This window comes from Liolophura sinensis, chromosome 6, assembly GCF_032854445.1.
Source record: "Liolophura sinensis isolate JHLJ2023 chromosome 6, CUHK_Ljap_v2, whole genome shotgun sequence".
Lineage (NCBI taxonomy): Eukaryota > Metazoa > Mollusca > Polyplacophora > Chitonida > Chitonidae > Liolophura > Liolophura sinensis.
Genome location: NC_088300.1, coordinates 66,520,800 through 66,543,129, shown reverse-complemented (window position 1 = coordinate 66,543,129; position 22,330 = coordinate 66,520,800). Strand labels below are relative to the sequence as shown.

At 37.4% G+C, this 22,330-nt stretch overlaps 2 protein-coding genes across 2 annotated transcripts; one reads left to right on the top strand and one right to left on the bottom strand.

Annotated features, from left to right (window-relative positions):
• Positions 1-551: 551 nt before the first annotated feature.
• Positions 552-15,787, bottom strand: LOC135466736 (transmembrane protein 62-like). Its single transcript, XM_064744393.1, has 14 exons — positions 15,478-15,787; positions 14,901-15,012; positions 14,523-14,660; positions 14,232-14,277; positions 12,165-12,312; positions 11,468-11,592; positions 8,519-8,641; positions 7,881-8,036; positions 6,857-7,016; positions 6,369-6,479; positions 5,418-5,511; positions 4,402-4,527; positions 3,397-3,515; positions 552-2,840 (listed from the first exon to the last, which is right to left on the bottom strand). Exons 1-14 carry the CDS (start codon positions 15,646-15,648, stop codon positions 2,547-2,549), a joined length of 1,923 nt encoding a protein of 640 aa, XP_064600463.1. The 5' UTR covers positions 15,649-15,787; the 3' UTR covers positions 552-2,546.
• Positions 15,788-15,846: 59 nt separating this feature from the next.
• On the top strand, positions 15,847-18,926 carry LOC135468270 (protein FAM177A1-like). Its single transcript, XM_064746425.1, has 5 exons — positions 15,847-15,876; positions 16,415-16,579; positions 17,488-17,554; positions 17,735-17,832; positions 18,059-18,926. Exons 1-5 carry the CDS (start codon positions 15,853-15,855, stop codon positions 18,188-18,190), a joined length of 486 nt encoding a protein of 161 aa, XP_064602495.1. The 5' UTR covers positions 15,847-15,852; the 3' UTR covers positions 18,191-18,926.
• The last annotated feature ends 3,404 nt before the right edge of the window (positions 18,927-22,330 follow it).

Sequence of the window (22,330 nt, the reverse complement as noted above, 5' to 3'; positions counted from 1 at the left end):
TTTTATTTATTTAATTGACTGGATTTTTATGCTATAAATTCAAAAATATTTCTCTTATGCAGCAGAGGCCATCATTATGGTGGGAGGAAATCAGGTAGAGCACAAGAGAAAAGCACAACCATCCGCAGGCTGGTGAAGTGGATAGTTGTGGACATTGTGGCACGCTACTGCACAAACCATTCAGCCACAGACCACGGATTTCAGGATTATAATGGTGTTATTCCAGGTTTGAATGACTCACATTGACAAAGAGTAAAGATTAAATCGTCTCCGTGTCATATCTTCAACATTATTATCATTACAGCTGGTATAGATAACAAAGGCGATTTCTACCAACAAACATGGGTAGCCTCCTTCTGATGATGTGACCAGCATTATACCTCAAAAGATAAAGGTGTAAGTATCAAGAATGCCATGTAAAGTACCAGTAGTCAATGTTGCAATTTATTATATTACATTTAAGAGCACAACCAATCGACTTCACATCCACTACCAACTCGAAGAACACAGACACTACAAACTAAGACAATGTCAAATTTAAGGATTCCATTTTATTTGAGATTGTGCACATTAAAACAGACTGAGCAGAACTCACAGGATCCGGATTCAAGTTCGTACAGTACAATATTGCCAATTTGTCTTGATGACAATATAAGTCATAGTGTAAACACAAGTGTACAATAACTTCTGTAAAGCTGTAACTGTGCTTGCTTAAAACAAAGACAGAGCTTGGGTTGTACAAAAATGTACACTGAGACGTAAAGCCAACTGCAGAAGCACTGCATAATTTTGTAATGCGTATGAAATTAACCTTGACTTAACTAAGTCAAGAATATCAGGCCTCTCTGACTCCCTTCCAGCTGAAAGTTTCACTTGAGGTAATGAGATAATGTATAAACATAAGACTGCTTGCATACATTAACACTGGCAGCAAAGGTGTAAAGCTTTTCCCTATCATAATGCAAATCTCAGAAGATACTTAAATCCAGTGATATCCTGCCATGAATTCTGGATTAATCCAGGTGCTAATATAATAACATGTTTTTTTTTTTATATCTTATTTCTGGGATAATAAAGACAGATGTGAAGATAATTTGTCATGTTCTGCACTTGCATCTGAACATCACCTATATTGTGATACATAAAGGCAAAAAGTCATTCCTCAAAGCTATTTCTGACTTCGAAAAACAATTTTTAAACTAGAAATTAAAATTTTGATTGTCTTTAAACAAAATGCGACAAAATTCCTATTTTCAGTGCCAAAAAACTAAGCATTGTGACAAAGTTTTAAATTTTGACTTCACAATATTCTTTGCGGAATCAGCTCCAGTTGTCTGACTAGCCTCCCAAAGTAAAGTTGTACACGATCCAATGTACTGACTTCACCAGACTAAAGTGATGTATAAACCAAAAGGCAGTGGCTGCAATTTATACCACTCGACCAGCGAGGGCCCCAAAAGAGCATTGACAGTAAACCTTAAAACTAAACAACAGTTTTATTTCGAATGTATAATAAATGCAATGTTTGGCGGATTTAACTCAAATAGACTCAGTGAGATGGAGAGAAAACAGGAAAGATAGGGATGAGACTGACTAAAACCCTGAAAGCTTGCTCTCCTCTCCTCATAAATGTGCCAGTTTTACAACATTTCAATTAAAAAACACAGGAAGCCAATGACACTATTTTAGCTATGACTCTTTAGCTACATGTGCACAAGGCAACAACATACACATATTTATATGTCAGCTATGTCAAACATTTTTGGATGTATGATTTAACAATACCTAAATACAGATCATTACACTAGCAAAAAAAGAGTAAAAATTTAAGTTTTCATGTCATTTCAAAACATGTAAAGGCACCTGTGGTCAGAATAAATTTAACTCAACTCTGATTACATCATGCAAGTACATGTTAGCTGAAACTAGTAGGATAAGAGCAGCTCAGTGCTACAACAACACTCATTCCAGTGACCTATGATAATCAATGTAAGGGAATTCCTTCATGTAACTTGACTGAACGAGACACACAGAAATAGGCTGGGAGTTACTCATGTGTTAGAGCACTCTAACTTATGGCTCAGGATGTATGGAAAATTACCTAGCATTTTGTCTTTAAAAGAGTTCATCTTTAAGGGGAAATAAATGTCAGAAATATTACTTTCAGTATTCAAACTTACTTTTTCTCCAGCATAATATCATAGTACCTTCCAAATTAACCCCAAAATACACTTCTAAAGTCAACAGAACTCTCAGAATCTAGAAGAACAACTTTGTCATGGGCGTAATTTCAGGTCATTTAAGAACAGTTTTCAGGTAGCATAACAGTTAAATCATCACGTCCTATTACTGCGGTTCATGTAACGAATCAATATGATTCCACACACACTCGAGAGCCGACAATTAAACTTTCAGGAATACTAAATAAATATGTAAATAAATAAATGCAGAACCAGATGTAAAGTGGTTGCCTCTGGTGGTTCATATGATTGCTGGTGAGCCTTGAAAGATCAAATTAATACCCGTAGTTGGACAGCTGTGAATGACTACAGGGAAGAATTTATCTCTGTAGGGTCAAGTAATTTTGCACATTTCCAGTGAAGGGTGATGGCTAACAGCACGGACCAGGTCCTGACTGGGCAAAGTAAGAGGGCTACGCCTCCATAAGCCAGGTAATAGCCGCTGTACGCCATGTAGGTCTGGAATGTAAGGAGCAAGATGAAGAACCAGTCTCTGCGCCAACTCAAGTGCAATCGTGAATGGTAGCGAGTCTTCCGACGCTGGTTGAAATCAAACATGTAGCCAAAATGTAGCAGCAATGGAATGTTGAAAGTTAAATTCTGAAAAGAAAATAAAGAGAAATACAACAATAATTTTTTTTTTTCACGACTTGAAACAGATGCTCTGATAAGAGACTAAGAGTTCATATGTTAGCAGTGTATATACTTTGCCACATCTGACACACCTTAAGCAGTAAATCAGGTGTTCATTACTCACAATACACATACATGTTTAGGGTGGGCTGAAATCAACTACAACATGTCTACTGGTCCTCCATGATATTAGGTGGTCTTTCATTTATATAAAGGAAAACGTATCAAACTTTTTTTGTGATTTATTTTTATTTAAATATATAAAATCTATTGGAAGAAATATTTGCAAATAGTTATGAATAAATATAGCAATGGTTGCTAGTAACTGAATTTAATGTTGATAAATTACAGGCCAGTACTTGTTTAACTATAATGACTAACCATTTCAATTCCAAGCCATGCTAAAACATAGCCTACCTAGCCTAAGAGTAATTGTCAAGTTATTTTAGAACTTAAATTTTTAAATAATAAAACAAACATTTTTTGGAGGAAGAAATTGAAAATGATTCTTAACTTTACTTACTTGGAGTAGTCCATACAAATATGTGATACTGCCTGGAATGTATGTACCTTTGATGAAGATACCCCATGAAAACACAACACCGTAGTACTCATACAGAAGGTGTCCAACAAACCATGGGCCTGTAATAGCAAAATAAATAAACACTGCAAACTTTACATTCAGAAAAAGACAAAAACCATGTAAATCAGGCTGGGTTTAAAGGAAGACAGATAACATACCAGTTACTATATCATTTTGCCTATTACCTTACTTATCAAGAAGACGTTGCACTTTTAGCAGCTTAGCAACAGAAAACGTCTATGTAAGCGTGTGTAACAGCTATCATTAGGACTTTTTTCATGTGATTACGTAAAAGAAATCTATCAGCATGGTAGATGGGTGTTTTGCATGACTGAAATATATATATGAAGCAGTTCTTAAATACAATGTTAACAGGAAAAAACATATCACAGTAAGGCGTAACTACGTTTTAGTCACCAGGATCCATTTTTAACAGACCACTGGATCAATTGGTATGTACCTGGGACTAAGATAGACATCTATCTTGATTTTAACAGATCAATATTAACAGACTTCTGGGCCAACTGGTATGTTATTAGGGACCTCAAATTTAGAAGCTCTATGTGGAACAATTTGTAGATATAGGATATCAAAAACTAAAACATCCCACAAAGGGCGGTAACTCAGTAGTGTCTTTGCTGTCAGGGTGTATTTTCAATAGCTAGGCTTCTGGGCAAGTGGTAGGTAAATACGGCATCTCTAGTTTAATAGCTCCCAGTGAAGCATCCCTGTATAGATGGTAATAACACCAGAAATTTTATGGGCCAATGGGCAACTCCATACCATAATGTGGATAGGTGGACTTTAACAATATAATTGCCACGATATGGCTGAAATACTGCTGATGTGGCACTAAGCCATAATCATTCATTCATTCAACAATACTAATTACTAATTTAAAAACTGTCAAGTAGAATCAGTTAAATGAAATCAACTATTACTAACCAATGGCCACATATATGACAAAACCAGTCAAACAGTGGTATAAAACATCACATTTGGAGACCATCCATATCCACTTGATTCTCGTAAAAATATAACGTGTTGGCCATCTAAAGAATCCCCTTGTAACTGCAAATACATAAACACAAACAGGGTTATGTGCAATATCAAGTACATGCACTTTCACAAAACCTAGAGATAACAGTATTTGTCAAAAGATAAGGGAAATGAGATGTATGAAGTCATGTGAAAGTGGTCTCAGAGCTGTAACTATGAACTGTATAAAATGGAAACCTACTATAACAGTTACCAAAATCTGCCTCAAAAATATGAGATTCAGATTCAGGTCATTCTTAGGTCATTCTTAAAGGCGTAAACTGGCCAGCAGCAGGACAAGTGGTGTTCTCTCCAGTCTATGTATAATGTGATTACGTGAGGCAATTATTGAAATTAAGCAAAAAAGAAATTACTGTTCATTCATGAAAATAGATCTAAATAATCAAATCACATCAATCTGTTTTTTATTATTTCATTTGTACATAATGCCATAATCAGTGAGAAAAGGGCTCACTGGCTCAGACAGTTAATTAGCTGACTGGCTGTGTGGTCTTTGACCAGTGAGGTTCCATGTTCGAAAATAGCTCTCTCTGTTTCGGCTGCAGTTTTAAGTCAAGAGGTTTGTAAGGTACCTGGGGAAGGTCAATCAGTTACTCCAGGTGCCTTAGCTTCCCTTCAACCATAAACCTGATCGTCTTCACATTTGGGAAAAATTCTTCAGTACAGTGTTGAACACCGATCAGTCAATCAATCAATCAATCCACACTGAAAGATTTTTTACTTTCCAATTCTGTGGGTGGTGGAAACCGAGTAGAGCCCAGGGCAAATCATCCCTGTTTTCACCCATCATAATGCTGGCTGCTGTTCTTTAAGTGAAATATTCTTGAGTACTGCGTATAACACCAATCAAAAAAAAAATCAAAATCACATGGATTTTCTAGAGAAATAATGCGTGCACTTACGTGAATAAGGGGCTTTTGGAGGAAGGTTGCATTTTCTTAATACATACAAAGGCAAAATCACAGACAAACAGGACATCATAAAAACCATCAATGCCTGAAAAACCAAAACAACATAATAAAAATCGGAACTGTGTGTGATTCTTATGACATGACACACACAATCAACAAGTCTATAACATGTATTACAGAGAGACACTTAAGAGTAAATGCAGTTACAGAAATGTTTTTGTACAGGTGATGAAAACAAAGTTCCAGTGATCACAGGTACAAAGTTCACAAAAAGGTGATCTGTTGTTAAATGGAGACAAAATGAGATCACTTTAGAGGAAACCTCAACATCACAGAATAAAGTAACTCATATTCTGTTTTTATCCAGATATATACATCTTATATTACAGGCTGCTTCGGTCTGGTTAGAGCACCTGCCTCGAAGTCTGGAGACCCAAGAGCATATCCAGTTCTGGTCACACCAAAGACCAAGATAGTACTTGATGCTGCCTCACTTGGCACTCAGGAGGGTCAGAGCAAGGAAACAGGACTGGTTGGCCTGGTGTCAGTATAATGTGACTGGGTGGGGCTTCATGTCTGGTGTCTTAGGCATGATTCTTCAGTGGCGGCAGCACTTTGGCTGCATGCCCTGCCTCAAGACAAAAAAGACAATATACACACATCTAACGGCTCCTCATCGTCATATGACTGAAAAATTGTTAAGTGTGACGTTAAACCCCAAGCATTCATTCATTCATGCATATTACAGAACACAGCATCCGATTCAGCGTTAAATGTTCTCTTCATTTCTATTATTTCAGCTGTCCATCAATCTTGTCAATCCAGTGTAAAACTTGCCACTGGTGAACATACATAATAAATGTAATCCTGATAGTTTTATCCGTGCTAAATTCTTACAATATGCAATTCTTACAATGTACTGTTGTGTCTCAATGTACTTACAATAGAATCTATATGAAACATCAGTAGAAAACTTGGCAAATATCTAAACTTTGGGCGACTTCCATCCAGTGAAAATGGTTGACTTTTTTCTCTCGAATTCCCCAGAGAATCCTACAGGTATAAAAGAAAAGGATAAATTTTTATACATGTAACTGAAAACTGGCATAAATATTACAAAATCAAACAGGAGTAAAATACAACATTGTGTTCATGAAAGAACTTATTAGTGAAAATAAACGTTTGGATTAAAACAAGGAAAACATAAATACATGTACATACATCTTTCCAATTAAGATCTGATGGATTGTTTTCAAATTACTCATATTTCAACTGTAACATAATTAAGAGCATTGTGTACTGTTTTCAGCTTTACCAAAAAAAAGAAACAAGACATATTGTTCGCATTCTTTCTTTCATTATGAACAAGCATCCTGATATTATTATCAGCTGATACACTACGAAAGGAAACCATGTTGACATTAACCCACCTTTGCATAAACTGTGATAGTGTGCTGGCCGTACAAATATTGTTGGGGATTCCATGGGATAACATAGAGACCACTGCCAGCATGTGAAACGCCAGGTAATGGAATATGGTCCACTTCTACTGTCACTGTCTCCACAGGCCAGGGTGAGAAAATTAACACTCTACAGCAATAGACAGAAAACATAAAAACATTAAGGGGTCAGCGATGCTAGTGTGGCTGTTTGTGCAGCCCAACTTTCAGTGATAAGCACTTGTCTTCCACCAAAAAGGTGTGCATATCTGTATGCCACATGTGGTAAAGTTCATCAGTAATTTGCCAAAGGCTTGTGGTTTATGCCACGCACTCTGGCTTCCTCTACCCTATAAAAACTGGCTACGTATAAACAAATAAGGAAGGCAAACTAAAACATCACCAAAACCAAATATACTGGTCAAAATGATCAAACTGTGGATGTGAGACTGGTTTTCATGATGTATATTTATTTTATTTAATTGTTGTTTAACAGTATATGTGACACTGGTAAAATGAACTGGTTATCTACCACTGGGTCAACAGGAACTTCACTTTGGTCCAGTGGTAGAAGCTCAGGCTATGGTCCCAAAGTTCAAACCCAAAGAGAGTTGCCCTGTTCCACATACTAAGGAATTTTGCAATTATAGTGGTCGGTTTGATTATAGCAGGAAACTAAGAGTGCTAGGGGAAGTTATTGACAAACCGTAACTGATGTATAGATTTTCTACAAATTTTCAGCCAAGACTGAGATTGAATCTTTACATTGGATGCCTTGAGTTGTGGTTAGGAGTAATCCGTCTTACCTCTTAACCACATCCAGCTGCCAAAATAATGTGTACAGGTATCACATTCTAATATACAGACAGCTAAAGTTACATCTGGCTGATCAGCAACTGGACTAGTTCAAATATACTGGGCATTTTCAAGACAACAACTAAACACAGATTTCTCCCTAAAATAAGACTATTGCTTTATATGAGAACTAATTTGTGAAAGTTGGAAATAGTTTGACCTGATATGTGTAGACTTGGCAATTCTGTCTAGCTTCTCATGATGAGGCACTTGGAACAGAGCATGTTTAGGGTTGGTGATCAAAATCACAGGCCAGTGATCAAACGACTCGTCGGTGAAGGACAAAATGTCATGATCTATGGCCATAATGCGGTAGCTGAGAAAACAAAAGCGTACAATTTATATTATTATTATTATTTATCAGACTAAAGTCAAATTAAAATTCAAATAGTGCCTTAGACCACACAAACACACCGAATTTTTTGTTGTTTCCGATCTTGCATTGATGTGTTGAGTGTCAGACACTACATAAATGTACTCTTCATGTACACATGAATCCATCAACACATGTGTTTAACTTTCTATCCCAATCATTATTAAGACTAAAGCAACCATTCATTTCGGTTCCAATTTTGAGCTCAATAATTTGACTGAATTCTGTACCAGAATAAATCAGAAATGAAGTTTAATGTCATAGAGCCTTATACAGAAAACAGATTAAGGGGAGACAACTTGATAGAAACAACTGGGATGTTGAGAAAGAACAAAATGGAATGACTTGCCCTTGTTTAGATGTGATATACATTGCAAATTTCATGAACCTGATACAAACAATAGGATCAGGACATATATACTTACATCCTGTTGTCCTTCCAGTCTCCAAGCTCTAGCTCTAAGTAGCCTGCGTACTGATAAGTGTACATCTGAGGGACAAGATTGCCCAGTGTGTGCAGGTGACCACAGAGGTATGCTATCCCACTACTGAAAATCAAAATTAAACCATTATCATACTGTAACGATTCAGGGGGTTTGAAGCAGCTAGCTGCAAACATTAACCAATGTTGCTTCATGTGATGCTCTGTAGTTAGTTGGCCACTTTTTCAGGATAGCCTTCTGCTCAAAATATATTTATTTGACTTACGTTTTATCCTGTATGAAAGAATATTTCACTTCTACAATGATGGTCAGCATCTAAGGGGAGGAATCTGATTGTTGAGTTCAAAATGTAATTACAAACAATTTTCAAACAGACTGTCTGACAAGGCACATATTTTAAAACCACATAATTTCACCAGAAGCTTTGGCATGTAAAAATGCACTTTCAGAAGCACATACAGGCCCTAAGGCAGGTACTACATTTGGTGCCTTTGCTAACAAAAAAATTAATCAAACTTCACAAAACACTATCAACTGACCTAATATGGAGAACAAATCAATCAGAATCCAGCAAAATGTTTCACTTGAAAAAAGCTTAAGTTTAGGGTAATTATTTTGTCTGAAATATTATATGTGTAAGGGTCATCATAAATGAACAATTAATTAACAGTGGTCTTACATGTACACACATATATTGTGTAAAATTTACAAACCTATAAAAACATTAGGGTGACATACTGTAAATGACCTATAATTTTGCCCTGGGACTTGGAAAGTGTATCCCAAGATTCATTGCGTTGATTGTGGTTGTTACTCACTGAGGGCCACAGGAGAGCATCAGGGGCGGTAAAGGGGATTATAAGGACAGTTCAAGAAAGTAATCAACAAGCTCACGCTTCACTGAGCAGTTAGTCCATTCTCCCACCATAAACAGTTCATGTTTTCTTTAGTTTTAATCATAATGATTTTAGCACATGCACTCAGCAACAGGTTGATTGTTTTATTATCATTCTTTTGTGATAAATGGGAATTTGGGAGAAAACTCTGCGGAGGTTATGTGTGACTACCCAGTGCCTTTACGCATGTGAAGTGTCATGTCAAATATCCATTTTTAAACCGCATGGCTTTTGGTACACAAAACTGAAGCAGAATTTAGTACACCGTGAATCAATACTTGCAAACTATAGGCCACCAGCAGACGAGATCAAAACGACACCTATATACATGTGGCTTTGCCTCACTGCAGCCAAACAATTCTTGTTTATTCTGGCGTAATTTGATAGACTGTCAACTTCCGCCCATATATCGCAAAAATGAATACTTAATTTACTTCATATTTCATCAAGTCCCCTCAGATGAAATTTCAGTCATACACGTTGGCTTTATCTGCATGTACATACAAGCCACTTACAATCACAGAACTCAAAATTTCCACTTGTCTACCCATCGACCATGTGATTTTTGCTGGCAAAAAGCTGTGGCAAAACTGTATACAAGGATCGGTTTGTCTGCAAGAATGTACATGTACATTCTTTGTTTGGTGTGGTCTTGCTTTCAGATAGTGTGTGGGATTTAAAGGTTTGTAATAGACATTGCCTTTCTTAATACTTTCTTTGATTTCATTCATGGGCATGTTTAGAGATAAAGATGTAGGCCTATTAGTCTGGAGACCTGCGCACCTCACTATCAGTCACTTAACACCATGTGGCGAGGATTAGCAACCAGAGCTGTTAGTTCCATGCAGGGTAATGAAACAGATGGGTGTAGGGGAGGTTGTGTTTGTAGGGGGTCGCTAATCGCTCTCTTCTGTCATCTTGTCTTCAACTCAGATGGTGTTAAATTAAACGAAAATACCTCGCGTGCGAAACTTTAGGTCAATTACCGTACGTCTTCTGATTTCCTCACACGAGATGTTGCAATAGTATTATGTAGTGGAGAAAAAATCAACAAGGTGGGGAGCACCGCGTTGACTCTTTTTCAACAGTCAACTCTTGCGAATTGTTTCTCCTACTTAAACGTGTTTGTGGTAACAACTATCAATTCTTTTTCAAGAACGCCCGGAGACATTTCAAACGTTATTTCAATCACAATTAACTTCAATCAATGCTCTTTCGTGGCAGCTGAGCCGCATTATTTGCATACTAAAATATAATATGTAGCTTGGCTGATCTTTCGTGAAAATGATGTATGATGTATGCGACAGTGCTAGAGCTTTTAGCCACTAGGAGTCCAGTCGGTTGTACATTATACAGATTACTAACTGGGTATGTACGATTATGGACAGTGACTTGGTCTATGATCAGTTATGCGGGAAAGTCAATCTGAATTGACTGAAGCTTACATATAATCTAGGGAAGTCTGATAGTAGATTATCTCTGTCACATTGACACAAGTAGGCCTCTAGATATCCATGTTCGTAATGAGAATGCCACAAATTAGACCCACCAGTTCACCTTGCTGTTCATATTTGTGCCTCAGAAAATTGATGGCGCTACTCTGCCTTTTCTCACACTGGCAACATTTGGTGTATTTGAAATGAAGGTGAAGAACGAAACTGTTGGAAAATGAATTTCACCTTCATGGACCCTTCATATATGACATTCTTATGATCGGTTTGACAAAGGATCGACGTCACAACAAATGTTTAAATTTGTCTAAAAGGAGAAGGTTGCATGGTCTTCTCGGATAGCTCAGATATTGGAATGTTTTAAAGCCTTGTGTTTATGAGTTGGAATTCATCTCTAACGTATACCAGTTGAAGGCTTACTCGGGTGGTACAAGTCATTCCCCATCACCGCTCAAACCACAATCTCGCAAGCCTGTGTTCTTAAAAAATAATCAACTTCACTGACAATAGTGTGACGTCACAGCAGATATTTAAATGGTGTTAATCTGTGAAAATACACGGACAATTGTATAATAAAACACTACCTTAGTGTTCGTCGCAAGCCTGGATGCTCTTCCACCACTGTAGAGGAAGGGTAATGACCAAACCATATTGTCATGTTTGCGCCACTGTTAGCCTGCTCGAGCCTCTGCAGGTCAGCCAGCCTGGCCTATCAGGACAGAATATTACACATCCAATAACTGTGCAAATAATAACAAACAGCTCTGATCATCACAACAATACACTGGAGATACAAACACATTGTTGTCATGCAAGTCCTGGCTCTGGGATCACAAAGCAATCTTAGAAGTCAAAATTTTAATCATTAAATTTCATATGTCCCTTTCTGTTATCTTAGATAAAATTTGTTGTATAATAACTTACCCAGAGTTTACATTGGTAAGTAATATTTTGACCATGTTACATGAGAAATAACAATTTTAAAGTGATTTGAAATTCTGACTTAAGTCTTAGATCGGTTCTGGGGACCAGACCATAGATATGAAGTTTGACCTACGGATTATACTTTATGTGAATGAAAACAACAAGTAGTAACGTAACACTCCCTTGCAACATAAACTAGTTTTGAACAGGATGCATGATTATTTTACAGACGTCCTGTTACAATTTATTATTATTGCTTATAAAAAGTTTACAAATTAAAAAAATGTATAGATGATTTTCATTTCAGCAATACACTGTACTGATGCAACTTTCCAAAAAAAGAAAAAAGATTGCTACCTTTGTAAGATATCCAAAGAAATTAAATGGTCTCTTTGGGCCTGGATCTGGGCAGGCGTCCACTCCAATAAAGTTATATGTCCCAAAACTCCTCTTCAGATGATATGCATATGACTGGGCATGCTGTTGACCTTGGATAGAGTATTTCCTGAGAAAAATAAATATTTCATGCAGAACACATCAGAATAAACAAACCTAATTCCTCTAATTTATGGGAGGGATATTAGTAGTGTTGAAAGTAGAATATAACATTCCTTTACCAGCCTTTAGGAAAAGTAAGATATGAGTATGTTTTTCTTTAGATGGTCTATTATAAAACATAAGAGAAAAAAACCCTCAATAATCCTGCTATAATTACATACACAATGGCTAGGATGAGCAGACCAGGTGTCCCAAAAATTAGAAGAAACAGGGTAAACCTGTGCGACAACGTATATTATAAGGCATTATAACATTAAACACACATTATCATGTAGACGATAAATCTCAGCTATGCTTAGAACAGAATCACCTTACAATGCCTTGTAAAAATCTGAGATTTCTGATTTTGGCATATATATATGGTATATGTATATATTTAAACACATTTTGAAAGGATAAAGTTACACTATATATAAGGCCTTAAATATAGCCAACCCAATCGATGTAGTTTTAAATCTGAAATAACTACACAGTAAATGAATAGGATATTTAACCTGTCTTTTTATATTCCACATGCTTTAAGAGTTAATGTTTGTGTATGAAGATAGAAATATGCTTGTGAAGAGCATAAATAGCATTTTAAAACTGTTCATCATATTATACATTTAAAAGTTTATACAGCACGGAAAGAATATGTCTGAAGGGGAGACTCGAGGATGAGCTACACACAAGGTCCAAATCGCAATGGAACACTTTGTTTTCTTCTGTGGCGTTGCAGTGTGTGTGTACTTCATGTGTTTTATGAGCACACAAACACCTATAATTGTGATGCAGGCATGAGGATTTAAGAATGACTGGGAAACACTTTTTCGGTTCCGTGTACTTTTGACCTGGGAAAAGGTGGGAAACGTTTTTTAGATTCCCAGCAATCTGTTGTTATGGGAACCGATTTAGCTGTAACAATTTTAGTATTAACTTTATTTCATCAGATAAATTTTGGTGTTTGGTGTTTCTTGCCGATCTAATTTTTGTTTACTCTGTAAAGTAAAAGTCACCAAAATCCCTCAAACTTTTTGTTTAAAATGTACAAAATGTCACTGAATGATTGAGGTATCTGATTGCAAACCATGAAAAAAAAAAAGGGAGAGAACTGGATATTCTAAACTTCTGTAAGATCGATTGGAAGCTAGAGACCATGTCATCTCCTTTGTAACAAATGGCATGTGTGAAGAAAACAGTCCTCCCAACGTTATTGCATATAAAAATGCCCATTTCTGAATCACTGTCAGTGATCTTGTATCCGTTGGATTTGTATAATTTTCATCTTTCCAGGTAGTCGGAGTATTTCTGCAGTGTTTTTGTGATGCTATGTTGTAGAACTAGGCCTTACTGGTCACTAGCGAAGTGGCAAAGAGTGACCTTTTCCCCAGTGCTTTAACATTTGGTGGCCGTTTTGTTTTCGGCACAAAAAGGTGGTCACGTGACTCCAAACTTCCGACTCGTCTTACAGAATAGCATTGCAGGCTCCTTGTTCACAGATAGATTGAAAAAGGTCCATTTTTCGTGAGACAAATCATGGCAACAAAATGCAAGCGTCTAGTGTAGCCTAAGCGACAATCTGAAGGCTCACAACTCAAGACTTCTGCAAATAACTCTTTTCAAACTTACTAAGCAGTACTGAGTGAGTAGCCAAGCCTTCTTTTGTGGGAAACGGGCTTTCGGTTCTGTGAATTTTTAACCTGGGAACCGACATGGAAACGGAACAATCGATTCCATGAAATTATCATGCCTGTGACGTAATAAAGGAAATGACAAAAGAGTGCATAGCTTTGCAACATTTTGTTATAGGCAAGAAGGAGCTTCATGAGTTCGCCATTATTTCTACCTCATCTTGAAATTGAACACAAAATGCTCTAATAGCAGTACCTGTAATAATTGACCTGGCTGTCTAGGTTGGGAACATCAAAGGCATCTGAAATAGTACAATATAAAGTGTTGGTCATTTGGTGCATATAATCAATAATAATTACACAATTTAAAGAATAAAACTGTCCATTACCATAACCTCTCGTTCTCAACTTTAATAAGGAAACTTTCATAAGGAAATGCATATTTAGCATGATTGAGCTTAACTGAATGTCACATTCAGTGTTACACACTGTATCCCAACAAGCCTCTGCATTAATATTATGAAACAGCTGAATGACAATGTCGCACCATGATTCCCTCTAATATCCAACCAGACCGATGTCTTCAGTACTCCAGAGTTCTGTATGGTGTTCCAATAAGTCTGCCATTCATCTAAATACTGTCTGGAGCCCTGGTGGTCCACAGCCTTGGCATCTGTCAGATCACCTGAAACAATCACGCTTCAAATGACAAAAGGAATGTCTTAACACACAGCTTCTCAAAGTGTATGAAAAGATCATTTAACTGAAAATCCCCTCACTCCAAATTAGAGTTCCACAAGATGAACACTTATGAAAATTAGAAAAAAAACATGATTTTATATTCCTATAACACAATTAAGTATCCCCCCCCAACCCCCTCACACACACAACCTAAGTGGGCTCATTAATTAAAAGATGCCTGTACCTGTGACAAGAATGACAATGGGTTTAATGGCAGGTACTCGCTCTTTAAGGAAAATAGAGAGATGCTCTGACCGTGCTGGGTCCCAGTATCTGCTGATGTGGAGGTCAGTTATCTGAAATAAGGAACAATATAAGCTGGCATTTTATGGACTCAATTAATGAACATAATCACATTTGAAATATAACAAGACAATGCATAAATTGGTTATTTAATCCTCTGTAAGCAGTCTGACTGCTTCAAACTGATACTTCCTAAGCTTTTGGAAATTTAAAAACCATGAAATTTAAATATTTTTAGGCCTTCATAACTATACAACATGAATCTGTGTTTAATAGTTTCTGATTTGACACATGCATAACTACAGAACACAGAATCACTTTGTATATGACACCGACAGTAGCTAACTGGTACAAATATACTAGGGACAGGGTGAAAGAAAATTGCATCAGACAAAAAATCAACTTTGGAAGCTCATGCAGCTTCTTTCATAATTCTCAAGCAATTTTGAAAGGGATCCCAATAATCTATCATATCTAACTGCAGTGTCTACGAACATAACATAGACACAGCCTCTCACCTGAATAAACCAGAAAACATTTTCAAGTTTGTCTCCTGGATAAGGAGGCCCTCCTTCTTTCTCTTCCCAAGATCTTGAATTCGCAAGATCCCCGTCGATTGTATCCCAAATAAAAGCAAACAATACGACACATCCTGTCAATACACTAAAGCAAACTAAAGCCACTTTCATTTACAATTATTACCCAGCCTATTACCACCTGATAGGTAAACAAACACATAAAGTATCTCCTGGTATGAGTCAAACGTTTAGCAGACGAACGCTTCCGCTTTAAGTCAAAGCTGTGTGAAACTGAAAAAGGGCTTACCTGCAGTACAACGCAGAATGCGAACTCTTCTGTCAGGGAAGGTGTGTATAGTGACTGAAGCTGTAAACATGGAAGGAACATACGTAGAAACGGTGAGCTAGCGTTTTGAAATCTAGAAAACACCCGAGCTAAAATTACCGTACTTTTTTTGGTCCAGAATTTGTGTCCAAATTTGTTTTTAATGCCTAATGTATCGGAAATTTGCTGAGTTTGGGACAGCTTGACTTTCACACAAAGACAGTAAAAAATATGAAATATTGGCTGATTTAATCACTGGTCACATGTCAAAACGTGTTTTGAACATTTTTGTCTCACTTAATTTCGATGTCTGTCTTGTTTAAACAACTACACAGCATGTTTTAATTCGTGGAGACAATGTGCCAAAAAAAATAATAAAATAAAATAAAAATACCACGATTCAATTTTTCTGAATACGTATAATCAGGGATATCAAAATGGACTCGTCTTGCTAAACTTGAGTCTTCAAATGGAATATGGCGTTAAGCCATAATCATTCATTCATTCATTCAAATGTTAGCCTTTGCGTATCATTCATGGACTACTTTATATAGTATACATCTGCAGGTAATTCAGTTTCTGTTTTAATTGTCATGGCTTCTTCTGTTTTAGGCTCATGTAAAACCAGAGTTCACAAATATTTCCTTGGAAACAGAGAAGCCTAGAAAACACAAAAAACCACCTAAGAGAATTTTACACTTCAGTGATGGAATACTTGAGGAGTATTCTTCATCAGATGAAGAAGAGGAAGTTGTCAAACAGCCTGTGGTAGATCCGGTATGTTAATTAGAAGACATGGTTCATTATTTGAGACCAATTAGACTTAAGTCACCGGTAATGAGAGTGTTGTCTATTGTATTTAGACATCATGACCTCTTTGCTTGGGCCTGTATATGTGAGTATAACTGCAATTGCCCAGCTGTCAATGGTCTCAAATAGTAATTTTAAATGAATTTTTGATGCAGTCTAGTTTAATCTTAAAACAGTGGAGGGCATGGCGTAATGACCCAGGAGCCAAAGCGGTCACTTGGGATTTTCAGTAAGAGTGAGGTACTTTAACATAGATGGAGGTGGCCACCGTTGCTCCATTGGTTAGCGCGCTAGTGCAGTGTGATGACCCAGGAGCATCTCACCAATGCGGCCGCTGTGAGTTCAAGTCCTGCTCATGCTGGCTTCCTCTCCTGGCGTACGTGGGAAGGTCTGTCAGCAACCTGCGGATTGTCATAGGTTTCCACCCACCATAATGCTGGCAGCTGTTGTGTAAGTGAAATAGTTTTGAGAAGGGCATAAAACACCAATCAAATAAATAAATAAATGAAATAGATGGAAATAAGAAAAATCACAGAATAGTCAGTATTAATTTCATTTTACTACGGGTATGAAATGATAATCTTTGTTTAGAACATTGGTAATCGTTGTATGGGGCCGTTGCTGCTCAGCTTGTTCTCATCTCAGTCAATATGTCCCAGACCAACGAGGTCTCAGATTCAGATCTAGCGTTGGTTTTTGGGTTATTTATTTATTTATTTATTTGATTGGTATTTTACTCTGTACCCAAGAATATTTCATTTTTACAATGGCGGAGTAAGGGTGCAATCGACCAGAAAAATTATGAATAAGTGGTATTGAGTTATATTTGTATAGATGATGTAAAACATTGTTTGACTTTCCTACTTTACTTTCAGAAAACACTGAGATGGTTGCCATGGATGTGGTATTACTTCATGCATGCAGCCACAGGAACACTCTCAGGTCAGTTGCCTTGTTACATGTTTTTGTCCTTAGCATGCTCCTTTGTCTACAGTTATTTTTCCTTGGACTGATCAGGTTAAACTTCAGCTAAATATTAAAGTAAAACATCTACATTTACCTTATCCTTTATGTTTTGTTATAACTCTTATGTTGTATTTTATTTTGTTTTGCATATTTCAGTGGCTGACAAATGTGGAGAAAAGCTGGCGTGGTTTTTTGGAATAACATCACCCAAATATCAGGCAGCTATAGATGAATATTACAGGCTTAAAGAGGAGGTAATGGTGATATTGCATGGATATATACGTATAATGTATATTAACAGTAAAGCTTCTCACTGGGCAACAATAGAACCGTACTAGCATCAATTCTTCAATTCTGCTGATGGAATGAAGTGTGTCAAATTCATGTTGACTTGTTTTTCACATTCATTTGCACTTGTGTTGTCTTTCACACTGACTCGTTTATAGATTCGCGTTCTCTTGTTTTTACATTTACTTGCAGGAAGAGAAGGAGATGGCTGAGGCACAGGCTCATGCGTTCAAGCCTCCAGAAAGCATGGAAGTGGTGGTCACAAATGACCCCAAGGGAGACTCAGACAAACAGCATGAAGGGACGGAGCTGGAGAAATACTAAACAAGAGCGATTGGTGCATACAACTTGACCAGGGTCCCATTGCACAGTCTGCATCTAGTGTTACATACACACACTCATGCATGTGTACAAGTAACTACCATGGAAGCATTGCAGCTATAAGGACTGTTGCTGTGGTAGTTACACAAGGTGTAGTGCCATTTGTGAAACTTTGTGAATCTCTGTGAAACTAGCTCTCTGTGATATGACTTTTTCATCCTCTCTTGGAGGAGTATGACTATGCTAATTTCTTCACTCAGTTTTTGCCTGTGTGTGGTGGGCAACCATCATAGATCATTATTCACAAGGTTATTCTTATGCAGAAGTGTGTAAAAGATTCATAGAAAGTTACTCCTTAAGGAAAAACAAAATTATGCCCAAAAAATGAGAATCAAAATTTTTATCTTTCAGGTATGTCGTATCTCGTAATTACCCCTTTACTTTCAGCTTATTTTCCGTCAGTGGTTGTAAATGTTTGGAAATGATGTCAGTGGTGAACTTACGTGGAATGCAGGACAAACTTAGAATCCGCTCCCTCCCCCCATACCACTACCATTTTGAATCTTCCTTCACAACATGATTATGGTTTTAACAGCTATTGCTACTGTTGCCACAATTACAGATTACAAAATTTCCAGATTGACCCTTGCAGCCTTTTGTAAACAGTAATTTAATGCCATTTTTACCCACTAAGAACATGGCTGAAAAGTTTTTTTTTTGTACTCGTATGTCTGTACACATTGCAATTGTTTCTGGTTTTCTTTACCATGATGAGAGTAAATGGGTAAAAATTTGAATGTATATATACATGTACTTTGTGATGTGTGAATCATTTTTCTTATCCAACCAAAGTTTAAGCTGACTTTGTCTGGAAGAAATCTACAACTGTAAAATAGAACTTGAAGATCACCAAGGCTGTTATGTTATTTATTGCAAATCAATTTTCTGGCATCGATTCAAAACTTCTAAATAATCTCTAAAAAAATTTCCTTACTTTCCAATTAATGGAAATCAACTCAGTGCAAAACATATTTATGCAATGAAAATACTGTATCTCATTGGATAAAGAGGTACATGGATTCAATTCACAGAAAATAAATGCAGTGAAAATACCAATATTTTTATGACTTACTACACTTCATGTTACAGAGGGAAAGGTCTAGTATTTCCTGTCCTTTTGCATTTTCTAGCAAATGTCTAGTCTAAATTTGCAAATACTGTCATACATGTACATTTTAAAATGAAAGATATTTGCACTGGGCTCTCAGTAATATATGTATATCATGACCAATGCAAAAATCCAACTGTACTGTATGCAACAGTGGACTTGAATTTATCAGCCATTATTCCCTGAAATGGATACATACATGCAAGAATTAGGGTTAAGTTTTGGCTAATAAATTTATGACTTGTGTTTTCATGTGTGATATCTTTATAAGTGGTGCAATCAGTTGTAAGCTGTAATCTATGTTGTGTCATAGAGATTATCTTCAATTCTGTTCATTGATTAAGGAGGAACTTTGCTGTTACTCCAGTTTTCATCCTTTAACATAGGAGATCAGCCATCAGATTTGTGTGACCACTATGATGTATATTAGTTGACCTCCTTGTTTTTTTTTTGTTATTTGTATGTATTATGTTTTTACTGTCATACCTGTAAAGATTCTGTAATGTTGTATTCATGGATTTACTGATACATGTTATTACAAGACAGTATATTTCATACAGTCCTGTGTGATGCTTCCAAAGATTTTCAATAAACCATTTTATTACAATCAAGTAATGGTACCAGTAGTTGAATCAGCAATCCACCTCCCCCCTCCCCCAACATCCCCTTTGGTATATATGAAGTTTATGGCTTAAAGATAATGGTTTTGGTAGGTTTTAATCAAAATGAGTTATTTATTTATTTGCTTGGTTGATTGTATTTTTATGCTGTGTTCAGGAATATTTTGCTTATATAACGGCATTATGGTGGGAGGAAACCGGGCAGAGGCCGGGGGAAATCCACAATCATCTGCAGGTTGCTGTCATACCCCACGGACAACCAACATGAACTGGACTTGAGAGAGGCTCTTGGGCCATTGTGCCGGGCTGGCTCGCTAACCACCATGCCAGAGAGGCCCCAGTAGTATGTGATTGTTTTATTTGATGGGTGTTATATGTCATACTCACTTATATGATGGCAGCCAGCATTATGGTAGGAGGAAACCGGACAGAGATTGGAAACCCATGCTGACCTGAAGGTTGTTGGTAGACCCTCCAATGTACAGCGGGAGAGGAAGCCAGTATGAGCTGAACTTGAACTCACAGCGACCGCATTGTTGAGAAGTTCCTGGATCAACCAAAATCACTTCGGTCACAGAGACCACAGTGTTATTTGAGGTTTAATGTTCAGCAGACAAGTAGCCTGCTATTGCTGTACATAGTTCAGCTCCAACTTCATTAGTCACGAGGTTTTCACAGTATGCATAGTAGCCTTTTGCACCTGAAAATGAGGTAGGAATTTACACAGAGCAGTCATCCATCATCTGTAAACCAGATCAATTAAAGCTGACTGAAGAACACTGTATACTTGTAGCTTTTATGCTGTAAGCCAGCAGCATGGACTGTATGTTCACTGTGGTAGTGGTGTAGTTCCATAGTTTTTGTCATGATCATTTAGTGAGGCAGCACTTTATTTACATACACCTATGACACATTTTATTAATATTATACTACTTTCAATGAAGCATCAGTAATTTGCCAGTTGTGGTTTAGCACATGCAGGCACTTTGATTTCCTGCACCCCATAATACACATTGCCATTGTTTTAGTGAATACAGGTTAAAGTTTATTACTGACCCTGAGGTAGCCCTGAAGTCCAGCTCATGCTGGCTTCCTCTACAGCTGTAAGTAAAAAGGTCTTCAAGCAACGTGAGTATGGCTGTGGGTTTCCCCCGGACTCTGCCCAGTTTCTTCCCACCATAATGCTGGCCGCCTCCGTTTTATAAGTGAAATATTCTTGAGTACGGCGCAAACTCCAATCAAATAAATAAACTACTGATGGCTCAGATGGTGGAATGTCTACCTTCTGAGCGGTAGATTCAGGGTCTATCCTTGGTTGTGCCTCAGACCTCAAAAGAGGAAGTTGTAACTTCCTCGCTTGACATTCACCATTAAGGAATAGCTTGGGATTAAGGGATAGTATCAGTATAATGGCTCGGGTGGTGCAGCTTACTTGACTTCAGTAAGTCATCTCGGTGAAGCAGCACTAGATACAAGAGCGCTGGGAATCCATCCTGCAACAAGCAGGCACATTACATGCACTCTAAGGACTCCTTTCTTGTTATATGATTGATTAGGTGTTAAATAAGAACTGATCAAATCAATCAAGGAGATAATGTTCTCAATATCTCCTATTTCATATACTGGGTACCTCCTCCAGCAGTAAAAAATGTGTTATTGAGGTAGGCCTATATACTCAGTCCTATACAAAATGACACAATGAACTACATGTACGAAAGTCATATTAGGGTTATACCTGATATATGTACTAACAATCAACCCTGCATAATCAATTTGTTAGTAAGTCATTAAAAGCTTTACATGACATATAGTAGGCCTTATCCATGCACCGCCATGGATATGCTGCCAGATATGAAGTCAGTGGGATGGCCACAGGCCCCCATTAATCTTCCATAAGCGACAATGTTAATGTTTAGCGTTGTAGCTCAGTCCCAAACATTCTGTGGTCAATAAACTTTGGTGCATACCTGGCCCAGCCTGTGAGAAAGAAGCCATAGAAATCTTGACATTGGTTGACTGTCAAATTCTGGACCTGTCTATGTCGGCAGCTGGGAGGGGGGCCTAGCAACGCCAAGGCGACGTCACTCGCAGGCTCATCACCACCTGCCTCCTTGTATCCTCTCGCCCAGAATTTCAAACTTTCATCATCAAAACTCATACCTGCCCAAGCTTAGACAATTTTCATCATATTGATACCAAGCATGCACCTGTACACCAAACACGACAGGCTGACAGCAAAAAAAGACTTTACACCCTAAAATACACACGATTACATTTCCCTCCCGAAAAACAGAAGTTGTAATGGAAAGCTTTTCTCCCCATCAAAACTCAATGCTAATTAGCATGTAGCTGGGA

Excerpts from the sequence above, each read along its gene's own strand:
- LOC135466736 (XM_064744393.1), bottom strand. The coding sequence starts at position 15,648 with ATGAAAGTGGCTTTAGTTTGCTTTAGTGTATTGACAGGATGTGTCGTA. Across the intron at positions 12,313-14,231 it reads AGCCAGGTCAATTATTACAG|GAAATACTCTATCCAAGGTC; the intron begins GTACTGCTATTA and ends TATTTTTCTCAG. Across the intron at positions 4,528-5,417 it reads TCCAAAAGCCCCTTATTCAC|TTACAAGGGGATTCTTTAGA; the intron begins GTAAGTGCACGC and ends ATGTATTTGCAG.
- LOC135468270 (XM_064746425.1), top strand. The coding sequence starts at position 15,853 with ATGGAAGGAACATACGTAGAAACG. Across the intron at positions 15,877-16,414 it reads AAGGAACATACGTAGAAACG|GCTCATGTAAAACCAGAGTT; the intron begins GTGAGCTAGCGT and ends CTTCTGTTTTAG. Across the intron at positions 17,555-17,734 it reads AGCCACAGGAACACTCTCAG|TGGCTGACAAATGTGGAGAA; the intron begins GTCAGTTGCCTT and ends TGCATATTTCAG.